The sequence below is a fragment of the Populus nigra genome, chromosome 18, assembly GCF_951802175.1.
Source record: "Populus nigra chromosome 18, ddPopNigr1.1, whole genome shotgun sequence".
In the NCBI taxonomy this organism is placed as follows: Eukaryota; Viridiplantae; Streptophyta; class Magnoliopsida; order Malpighiales; family Salicaceae; genus Populus; species Populus nigra.
Genome location: NC_084869.1, coordinates 4,547,197 through 4,558,824, shown reverse-complemented (window position 1 = coordinate 4,558,824; position 11,628 = coordinate 4,547,197). Strand labels below are relative to the sequence as shown.

General features: G+C 34.7%; 2 protein-coding genes across 5 annotated transcripts; one reads left to right on the top strand and one right to left on the bottom strand.

Moving 5' to 3' along the window:
• The first annotated feature begins 225 nt into the window (after positions 1 to 225).
• LOC133678299 (uncharacterized) lies at positions 226 to 2,361 on the top strand. Of its 2 annotated transcripts, none has more exons than XM_062100582.1 (2): positions 226 to 1,950; positions 2,106 to 2,361. In XM_062100582.1, exon 1 carries the CDS (start codon positions 897 to 899, stop codon positions 1,650 to 1,652), a length of 756 nt encoding a protein of 251 aa, XP_061956566.1. In that variant the 5' UTR covers positions 226 to 896; the 3' UTR covers positions 1,653 to 1,950; positions 2,106 to 2,361. The 2 variants fall into 2 exon arrangements, with proteins under 2 accessions (XP_061956566.1, XP_061956565.1); XM_062100581.1 differs by having other exon boundaries at positions 2,073 to 2,361.
• A 2,457-nt stretch (positions 2,362 to 4,818) lies between these two features.
• LOC133678289 (uncharacterized) lies at positions 4,819 to 11,298 on the bottom strand. 3 transcript variants are annotated; one of them, XR_009835948.1, is made up of 4 exons: positions 10,408 to 11,298; positions 10,057 to 10,134; positions 9,828 to 9,916; positions 4,819 to 5,224 (listed from the first exon to the last, which is right to left on the bottom strand). XR_009835948.1 is itself a non-coding variant. In XM_062100573.1 (3 exons), the coding sequence occupies exons 1-2, from the start codon at positions 11,011 to 11,013 to the stop codon at positions 10,060 to 10,062; spliced, it is 681 nt and encodes a 226-aa protein (XP_061956557.1). In that variant the 5' UTR covers positions 11,014 to 11,298; the 3' UTR covers positions 9,756 to 9,916; positions 10,057 to 10,059. The 3 variants fall into 3 exon arrangements, 1 of the variants encoding a protein (XP_061956557.1); XR_009835949.1 differs by lacking the exon at positions 4,819 to 5,224 and adding an exon at positions 8,413 to 8,773; XM_062100573.1 differs by lacking the exon at positions 4,819 to 5,224 and having other exon boundaries at positions 9,756 to 9,916.
• Between the last annotated feature and the right edge of the window lie 330 nt (positions 11,299 to 11,628).

Below are 11,628 nucleotides of genomic sequence, written 5' to 3'. Positions count from 1 at the left end.
AGTCAATTATATGGTGAGAGGGTTAACACACAGGTCATTTTTTCTTAAAAGAAAACAATTAAATACTCATTTAATCTCCAATTCTCCAAAAAAAGAAGTATAAAAAGAAGAAGAAGAAGATGATGATGATGATGATGGCCTTGCTGTCCCTTTCGTATCCAAAAATCGCTCTATATTTTTGTCAGTTTGAGCAAATTCTAGTTTTCATGTGAAGAATTCTTGTGTGCAATTTTCCTTTGCTTCAGATAGAAGGAAACCAATTTTGTATTTGTCCCATGTGATTGGGCTTCATTTACAAATCTATGCAATTACCAAATGTCCCACAAAACTCACCCAACATTTTTCTTTTTGCTTTTTCTCTTCACCTACAAGTAGCTTATTATTTCTCTTCTCTTCCTGTTTCGCAGGCCACCTCTCTATTTTACTCATGCTCCCTCCTTCCTTTTATCTAAACAGTGGCATACAACTTTTCTCTGCAGGCTGCTCTGCTCCATTTCATTGAAGAGCAGAGCATGCTTCCTCTGTAGGATCCTTGAATTTTCCTAGATACACTTTCATCCTCAGACCTCCAAAAAAGCTGCAGTGATCTCTTGTCCTGTCCTGTCTGTTCTTTCTTTGAAACTCTGACGTCAAATTTTCTGTATCTCTCTTTTTTGACTTCCTGGTCCAAACATACAATATTGTCAATGTTCAACATCATGTGTTCTTCTCATAGCCATCGTCTTTGAATCTTTCTTCTTTTTTCGTCACCTTTTTTTCTCTCCTCTCTTTCAACATCTGCTCTCACTCTTGATTATTTTTTTCCCGTTAACATCCACTCTTTGCTCCTAAAATCGCTCTCTTTGATTCCATTGTCTTTGACATGTTAGTAAGAATCTGAAACCGAGGTAACCAATATGTGCTCGGAAACAAGCCCTCGAATATCATTCTCTAATGGTCTTGGACATGACAGAGAAATTGAGCAAGTGTCAAGAAGGGACATAAAATTATTGGACTCAAATTCTGATTTTGAGTTCAGTATTTGCAGTAGTTTAGGCCATGAATCGTCTCCGGCAGACGAGCTTTTCGCAGATGGCATGATCCTGCCAGTTCAAATTCCAGAAGGAATTACTGCCTCAAAGCAAATACATAAATATGAATCTCCACGAAAAGATTCCCTTCCTCCTCTTCCATTTCCTTCTACTAATGGCAATTTAACAAAAGATAGCATAAGGGAATTGATGGTTGTGAATTCTGATCAGTTGAAGGAAAAGCCTCAGTCCAAGTCTTTCTGGGGATTCAAGAGAAGTAGTAGTCTCAACAGTGATATCAAGAGAAGCCTTTGCTCATTACCACTTTTATCACGGAGCAGCTCAACTGGTTCTGAGCCATATGCAAAGAGAACAACATTGAAGGATATGCGCAAGAATAATTCACAGAAGCAACAATCAGCTGTCATGGCAAAGTCAGAACCATATCCATCATCATCGTCTTCGGAGTCTAGTTTTGTTTATTCATTACCACAAAAGCCTCCATTGAAGAAGGCAGGGTCTTATGGTAAGATTAGTCCTGTGTTTAATTTGCCACCACCTTACATTTACAAAGGAACTGCAAATCTTTTTGGTTTGGGATCCTTTTTGCGCAATGGAAAGGAAAAGAAGAGCAGAAAGTGATTATTTTTACCCTTCAACTAATGATATGATGTTATCTTCTAAATTATAATTCTGTGGGCTCTTTTGGTTTTTGCTGATCTCAAGTCTTGTAGTACTTGAGTTAAAGTTTGTTGGAAGCTAGCAAGGACTGGGGAGAAATAATTGAGGTCAGGAACTGAGAGAGCTAATTAAGTGAATTGTACAAAACAAATATAATAATGCCAATGAGGGATTGGAAGGGATGGAAGGATCATGTTCTCGGGAATGCTCATTGTTCATGCATATCACCCTGTCACAAGCTTAGGAGACAGAAGAACAGGTAACCTTCTTTCAAGGCTTGTCACATTCTGTTGTCTTTTTTGGTCTCTCTTCATTAGAGGGAGTCTCTTCTAGTTTATTCAAAGGCAACTTTTTTTATGTCTTTGTTTTATTAATGCACAGGTTGATTTGAGAGATGTCTCTTGGTTTGGTTAGGTTATGTGTTTTTATCTTCTCGTGGGATTTAGGAGAAAGGCAATGTTTCAAGCCCTGTGCTTGAAAAACCAAAAACACATGATAAGATGCCTTTGAACTTTTCTGAGCTTTTTGTTTGCGTTAGCTTCATACTTCCATCTAAAAACTTCCCTATAAGTGGGATGAATTTAGAATCCTATTCCTTCCTTCCTTAGTCAGTTTCATGTAATAGTGATTAGAGCTCTCTAATTGACATCATCAGTTTCTTATTTCTCAAGCAACACACCATTTACAATGAATTCAAGAGGAAACAAAACCTCCCAATTTGAAACGGTTTGAATCAGTGATTTTATCAAGGAAAACAGAGAATGGTAATACATCAATCATCTCTGAAACGCCAGATTACCTCAAGTGAGCGTGCACTTTCAGCCCAGTGACTCTTGTTTTGTAAGCTTGTCTTGTGCCCTATGACACCTCTTAAAACGATGGCATCTTGTTAAGACAGCATGATAGTTAAAACCTAAGGTCTAATTTCTATCCAGATTTCCACGCAGCCTTAATCACCACCTCAGGTGCTGAAATCTGATATTGAAAAACAAAACATTAAGTGGTATGTCATGTGAGGAGCAACCGACACTACCCCAGCAGAACTTAATTGATTTTGTGAATCTTTAATCTATCTAATCCAAGTTTGAGTATAAAATTTAGCTTATTATAGTAAAAAATAACATGATTAAAAACTATTTAATCACAATATCTACACATGAAGATGAACAAAAAAAATATATAAAATCACTAATAAAAATTGATCAATTCTTTTAAAGAGTTAAAAATTCAACCAAAAACCAAAAGAGATAATATTTTTATTCTACAAAAAAATCTGTTATAGAAATATTCTTCACAAAGAGTACTTGTAATATAAAGCTAAGTAACTCTAGTTTTTCTAATGGGACATGCATAAATTCAATTTAAATAATACTCAAATCAAGCTAAAACTAGACCAAAATAATTAAAATTAATAAAATAAATAAGTCTGAAACTTAAATAAGTATTGTACAAAACAAAGATAGTTTAATAGCCCAACTAATTAAAATAAAACAATGGCGGTTTTTCTCGTAATCTGTTAGCAGCATTAAAACTTAATTTCAAACAAATAGTTATCTCTCTTCTTAATGAATTAGAAAACGTGTCATGTATCATTGAAAAGATATAAAAGTCAAATTTTCGGTCCAACTAGAATCACTTTCAAATTCAACTTATAGCTTTAGTTATGATAAAAAAAGTAGTGAAAAATAAAATTATCTGATTTGAATCTTCCCATCTCAATCCTTGTGTAATGAACTTGATTTCATCAATAAGCTTTCTTGAATTCTGAATCAGATTAATTAAAACTTGCTATTTATTATTTATTCCATTAAAAACTTCTTTGATTTTTTTAGCCGTAAACCTTATCCTTAATTTTCCTCTCATAAAGGCGTACTAATCAACAATGGATCCCACATTTCAACTCTATGAAGTCCGAAATCAAATCATTCTTGTCGTAAAAACAAACTGTAGATGAAAAGCACTTTCACTATTTTGGGCTAGAACATTCACTGCTCTGGCTAAAAATTACTTGAGCTTCAACATGCCTAATACATGAAAGAAATATGGATGGATAACGGACGGACATATGTGGGGACTATCAATAATGCCAGGGGGCTTCATGGTAGCTTCCTTCAGGGTTGTTGAGAATTATGCAGTGTCCGAGTCCGAGGAAAAGAAGACCATTTCTTCTGTGTTTTTTCAAGGTGCCCCATTGCTTCCAACCCATTCAAAACATGAACCATTCCCCGTGTTGATCAAAAGTGAGAAAATCAGGTAGTAGATCCCATTCTCACCACCAAGAAGCTTTGCAGGAGTTTACCAATTAGTCTTTTTCTTCTTTTCAAATAAATAATGTATACCTAGGTAGTGGTCAACTTCGTTATCATTATTGTGGAATTAGAAGACCCGAAAAAAAAAGAGCTGGAATCTTTCATTTCGAAGTTATTTTGTAGGTTCATTGAAGTATTGAACTTCAAAAGTTGAAGTGACCTTCTTCCTGCTTAATTCTCTCCCACTTTTTTCAGTTTTGAACCTCATATTTTCAGATTAAATTCAACTATTGTTGCTTATCCTCACTTATGAAAGAATTCAAAGCACAAGCAAGCTGTCAATTTGGATGTTATAATGCAGGCTTGGAGAGTACTGGTATACAGGGCAGTGCTGGCCAAATGAAAGCATCTTTAGTTAATATTTCTCAATTAATAAAGGATTAAATATACAGTGATATGATTTATCATTTCAGAATCACTGTTTCTTTTCCTTGTGTCTTCATTCAAATGGTAATATTTTCACAAAACAATAGTAATGGAGAAAATAGAGGATACAGTTTCATGATGAATTTAAAACCCATTGTTGGAAACATTATCTCCAGAGAGATTTCTGACTGAATTCACACAGGTGGAAACACAATGAAAGGGTGTTCTTAAATCCAAAACCTGGCAATGAAGATTGAAATACAAAATTTCTGCCCGCGCTTGAGCATGCACAGTAATACTTGGAAACAAAATTTCTCATAGGATGCGAAGCATAGGCAAATCTAAAGGTTGAATGGACATTCATCTTCAATGAAATTTAATACTTATGCTGTATTGCTGTTAGCTGGGACCAATAAAAGGGTCAGAAATGGAACAGCTTTTTGTTTCTGTTTTCCCTGTTTCTTTTATCTGATTGAATAGTGTTCTCAGTGTACATACTTTTCTTCTGTAGAATAACTCTCAAAATGTCTGTTCTGGCAATACCAAAATCACATCACTATTGATTAAAAAAAAATGTTAAATTTACCCGTGCTGTTCATAATGCAAATTGTGCTGTGACAATGACTGCAGTTACAACACGGTAAGTTGACAATCTTCCACAGCAGCAAAATATGGCAGTACCCTTGTTCAATAGTGCATGAAGAGGAATACTTCCACACTAGTTTCAATATAAAGAGTTTTTTATCTGAGAGTATTGCGTGGAAGATGATTGGATAAATGGGCACCAAGCCAGTATGTAGATTCTGGTGTGAGACATGCAACTCTGATCCACTGATGGCCCTTTTGGGCAAAGGCAGCCTATGATAGCAAAAGCTTTTGCTTAAACAAGAGGTTCCAACTCGACATAAAGGCACTGAATTCAGTGCCAATCAGATAATCGAAGGAATGTTTTGCTTGAGAAGATAGAAAATCATGAAAGAAATAGGATAACAAGAAATAATGCCCTACAAATGAAGATAGATAACGCCATCAACAAGAAGCAAAGAGGATAAGATTTACGGTCAAGGCTGTATTTATTATATGAAGAAGCTAATCCTAGAACGGGCATGTTTTACTCTGATACAGAAATGACTAGCTTTTAGCCCCGTATCAGCCTACAATACTGATTGGAGTATCGCTGTTTTTGGTCGTTTAATGTTGAACTTTGTTAACAGATTTTCATAACAAGGAAAGCCAGATTGTATTTATGCCTGTCGAACCCAGTTTTCCAAAAATTTAACACCTATTTTTTAGAAAAACAGCTCAATAGACTTCTTAAATATAGAAGTCAAATGTGATCAATTGAGTTCCTCTTGGACCCCAGCTACATATATAAAAAACAGTGAATTCAGCTATTATGAGTGTCCAATAAGAATACCAGGTTTTGCTCTCTGTAACTCCACACTCAATAAACCCAACACTTGACAGTGCAGAAAAGAAAAGAAACATTCCCACCACTGATACCCTTCCATCTTTGTGCACAGTTATCTGTGATTCTTCCCTACCACTTCGGTTCAAATTCGACTCATTTGGAACCATTAATTATGTTTCAGCAAATGGCTTGACGTAGGGTGTTGTTTCATTGTTGATGTTTCTCCCCAAGGCACCTCAGACTTTCACGGGCACAGCTAGGTTACGGCTGAGAGATTATGCAGCTAAGCGTGCGTGTGTTATTGCGGCTAACTGCACAGCTGGCCGCAATAACAAACATAGTTGTGGTGGGCTGAGCATGAAGCATACCGATGATGTTTGCAATCAGTACAGGATAAAAGATTTTCTAGAATTAACCTATAACTAGATTCACAAATGATTTTAAACATGACAGGGTGCCAATAAAAATTAAGCCAGATTATAGAACTCATTTAGCTGACTCGTGGTGTGTTCCATGTCCTGTTCCTACAGTGAAGCAGACTTCTATGTGAGCTCCCATCTGTTGCTGATGAAACACCATGAAATGACTACATATTACTCAATCGATTCACCTTCAATTATATTGTTACCCTTGCTGACTTGAAATTGTGATAAGATCTAAGAAAAGGTGAAATAAGAAAATTTGGATTCTAGTATAATTATGTTTATGGTCCAGTTTTACTATATTAAGCATAACTCTCAATATAACCGTTGGATCAGGCTGAAATTTTATCAGGAGTTTCCAGATATATTTTTCTATATTAAGTTAAAATTTCAAATCAATTGGATTTTGAAAAGGTCTTGCGATATAGGTCAATAGATGCAATACGGATTTTGTTATTTGTTACCTTTTGACTTTTAGACTTCCCATTTAGAGAGGATTTTTCCCTCGTAATCCAAGGATATTCAACATCTTATTTTTGGAAGTTTTTTGGTTCTACAAGGATTTTTAACAGGCAACCTTTTATTATTGAATAATTCAGGTTTTTGCTCAGTGCAAATCATGTTCTTTGCTAAGACAAAGATCAACAACTGACTTATCAAGGTATAACTGATCTTGTGGCATCTTCACAAACTTCGGGTTCTTGTTTCACTATAAACAACAGGTCCGAATTCTTTTCCAATACATTTAGTTCTTCGGTACAAGGTTATTTTTGGGTCAAAGTTTCTATCCAAACCTGAATTTTGTTGTTTATCTACTTGTGGATTTTTGAATATTTATATCCATAAGGTTTGCATCAGTTGGTATTAGAGTTAAGACTCTGAAAATTAGGTTATATCCTCTTTGTTTTAGTTGTTTAAATTTGTTTCTGGGTATATCTTTTTCTTGTTTTTCTTTTATCTTGTTCCGAGTCTGATTTGGTTATAGTTCTTTTCAGTTTGTTTTGTTGTCTTTTTTGTTATCGTCTAGTTTTACATTAAGGATCCCTTGATAAAAAAAAAAAGTATCAACATTTAATTCTGTCAAGAATATCTATTTAGGGCAAAAAAAAAAGAGATTAAAAAAATCACAATTTCAAGTATTATAAGGGCTGATTCATTCGAGTAACAAGGTAAATTGAGGTTTTCAAGTTTAGTCTCATTAAGATCAGTTGGATACCTATAGTTTCAGATTTAAGATTTTGGATCAGAATTCCTATTTTATAGTGTTTTCATATCATAACTTGCTTGTCTTTCATCTCATTTTTCTACTTGTGTCAAGTATTCATCAAGAGAGAGAGAGAGAGAGAGAGTAGCAACAATGCCAAAAAGATAAAAGACGAAAAAGGATGACTGCTACTTTTATACAAAGTTGTTGGAGGTAAGTGTTTACAAGAAAAAAGCTTTGAATGCTTAAATAAGAGGTCTTAAAGTACTTATTGGTGATTCGAGGACGAACCATCTTAAAAAGAGAGATAATGATATGATCCAAGAAAAGGTTGAATGAAAAAATTCAGATTCTAGTGTAATTATGTCTACTGTCTAGTTTTACTCTATTGAGAATAATTCTTCATTTGACCATTGATCGGGCTAGAATTTTATTTCATACATATTTTTCTATATTGAGTTTAAATTTTAAGTCAATCGAAATTCAGGAAGGTCTTACGATACAGATCAGCAAATGCAATACAAATTTTATCTTTTGATTTGTAGACTTTTTATTTAGAGAAGATTCTTTTTCTCATAACACACATATATTTAACAACTTATTTTTTGGAGTTTCCTAATTTTACAAGAATCTTTAATTGACAACCTTTTATTATTGAATAATTTAGATTTTTACTTAGTGCAAATCACATTTTTTGTTGGGACAAAGATCAACAACTAACTTAGCAAGGTACAACTGACCTTGTGGCATCTTCGCATACTTTAAGTTCTTGTTTCACTATAAAAAATGGATACCTTTGGTTCTTTGGTACAAGGCTATCTTTTAGGTCAAGATTTTTATCCAAACTTGAATTTTAGCTTTCTTGAGTTGTTTATCTACTTTGTTATGAATTTCTAGATCTTTATATTCACGGGTTCGCATCACATTGCTTCTAAGAAATTGCATCAGCTCCCCTTTGGTCTATTTTCAGTGTTAGAGAGCATAAAGAAAAATCATCAGAAGACCTAGATTAGTCAACCAAAGCATAAGCAGCAAGAGTCCTTGTTTCCAAGACATATCTTAATGAGTTCCAGTGTAATCAAATCAGGATTGCATAAACAAATCTTGATACATGGATGTTCTATCAAGCCAAGTCTCTCTTTTCAAAGTGGATACCAATCAACTACATCATGCAAAGTGGTTAGAACCAAGCAATGAAGAGAAAGCAACTTAGAAAAGTGCGGGCACTGGTCATATACAGCATGCAAAGGTTTGGTGGAGAAAACTCAGGCACTTATTCCTGCTACCAACGGTTAGAAATCTTGCTCGACGTGTCTTGTGCAATACACTTCGGAGTCTAATCTAGCCTAGTGTGTAGAGGTTGCTCCGTACTGCGAGCGAACAGGTATGACATTAAAAGTAATTCAAGTAGTTTGGCTAGAAAATGAAGTCCTACAAAGACCATAACCACAATTTAGTAGCCGCTTAATCAGTTGATAAAGACTTTTGAAGATGGTCAGGTCATTATTTCCCTTGTCATGCCGAGTCCTTTTTGGAGGGCAAGGGATTTCAAGTTTCAAATCAAAGAGACAGCATCAAAGATAGTGCACAATGGTATTTCTATTCTCCAAGAATATTCAAAGAAAACACAACTAAGGGAAGTGTGAAAAACTATACCCCAAAAGCATTTCTAATGCACTGAAGGGTCCAGTAGGCATGTTGAAGTCGACAATTGGTACCATTATGGAGCTACATGAAGTCAGGGGTTAGGAGAACCTATTTCTCACTCTTCAAATCATCTATGCAAGCTCCTGTGGTTAAGGTGGCACGGATATAGCAAAATAGCAGCTCGATTTGGTTACCCATTTGCAAGGACAGCAGTTTTTGTTATGGAACTAGACTGTATTTTCTGCAGTTCAGGCTCTCAAGTGCCTCTCTAAAAGCATCCAGTGACAAAGCTGTTATCATTTATATCATACCACGAGCCATGCAAATGCTTTTAGCGGCTTTATTTGTACACTAATCATGCCAAACAAGAAGGGAATGAGGTTGCCATCCTCTGAGCAAACTATTAGGTCCAAATGACACAAGCAGGATTGGTTCATAGATATTTAATTCCTTGAACAAAGGATTTGCATTCTGGCTCTAATCAATGAAGTACTTCAGTTCTCTCCGCAAAAAAAAAAAAAAAAAGGCATAGCATGTAGCTTCATGCATCAAATTAGAATGAACTCTTTTGATATAAATTTGAAACATGCTTTTAAACATAAAATTATGCCAAGAAGAGGGAACTACTCCATCATGTTTGAGAGCATCTCAGAAAAGAAATTGATGGAATCAATGAATGAAAGCAGAATCTTAAAAATAAAAAAATTGCAAAACAAAGCAAGAATTTAAGATTTTATTTCATTAAATTTGCAATTTACAAAAATGGTGCAGCATTACCATAAGTCGAGGTGAATTGCACCAGTGTTAGGAAGGAAGCAGAATATAAAGAAAGTCCCCAGAAAACAATTTTGCTTTCAGTTCAATCCCTGCAAAACCAATTTCCAACACCATAACTAATAACCCAAACTATCCATGTAAATCATAAAAAGGTAATCAACAACAACAATGAATTGGATTATCCAATCAGAAATATAAACAACATGGATATGAAACTAGAGATTATCACCTTTCATGATTCAGGCACTTCTTGAACCTTGTATGAATCTGGTGTAATTTCAGCTAGCCACAACCCAGGGAAAATTGACTGTAAAATAGCCAAAAAAAAATTTGTAAATCAGCATTCTGGAAACCAACTACAAAACAAAAATGAGTCAAATACTACAAAAAGGAAAGGAAATGGAAATCTACAACTTTTAATCTGATTAGTACTAGAACAAGAAATTTTTTGGAGGAAAAAATCAAATTATATGGCATGATAATTCTACAACTGACTGATTAGCCAATCACTCAATAAAAACAAAACTTTCCAACATTTTCTCAGCAAACAAGCAAGAAAATCAAACCCAGAAAAACTTACATCCAAATTCTTCTGTACGATTCGAGGCCTCTTCTTAGGCCTCCTTGGTGGCCTAATTCTAACCATCTCAAGAAAATCCTCTTCAATCTCTCTCTTTGATAAAGAAATCGAAAACTTGACTTTCTCCTTCATCTCGAAACTCTGCTGCCTCTTCAACATCAAACTCTCATAATGTTTCTTTGGTGAATCAATCTCTAAATACCTCCTTGGAGAAACAACAATATTTCTCCTTGACGGCTGCTCTTCGATTCTAAGTGGAGCCTTACAAGCTGCCCTTCTAGTCCTCAAATTCCAGGGTCTTGGAGATTCATCAATATTTCCTCCTCCTTTCTCTTCCTCAACAACAAAAGGAGAAGAAGAAGGAAGCTTCAATCTTTTGGCAGCAGCATTGTTGACTTGAATCGGGTTTGGTTTATAATTCTTGTAAGAAACCAAATTGATGGGTTTTGATTGAAATCCTTGCTGGTGCTGATTATCATCATTGCTATTGATAATGTCATCACTGACTTTGACACATCTAAGGAGTCTCTGATTGCCCCATCTCAAACAAGGCAAAGAAAAGTTGTGCAGTTGCTTTGATCTCTCTTGAGATGATGAGGAAGCCATTGGTATTCGCAAACAAAACCACTACTTCTGAATTTGTGAGTCTTTCTTTATTTTATGTGAAGCTGTGTGTTGAAGGGGTTGGATTGTGAGGGAATTGTGGAATGAAGAGAGCAAACAAAAAGGATGGAGCTTTTGGTCATCAAATGAGATTGCTGTATGACAAGAATCCTTTTATATATTCTAATCGCCGGGGAATTTATAGTTATACTCTGAGAGATGTTAAATCAAGAGAGGAGAGGAGAGAGCGGTTTTAACGTTCGGGTAAAGACTTTGCTTTGGTTGGTTGGTGTTTCCACAGTTGTTATTTACAATTGAAATATAAGGTCCCTGTGGTATTTCATCTTCATCATATCAATCCCTGTGGTTCAGAAAAAGGATAACTGCCTGCGAGGATCAAGATTATGAATCTTATTAATAATATGTTTGTTTCTTTGTTTTAAAAGCATTTTAAAAAAAAATTAAATTTTTTTATTTTTCTTTTTACTTTATATTAAAATATTTTTTTTACTTTCATTTCATTTTAATATGCTAATATCAAAAATAAATTTTTTAAAAAATATATTATTTTCTTATTAATAATATGTTAATTTGTCGTTTTAAAAGCATTTTTAAATA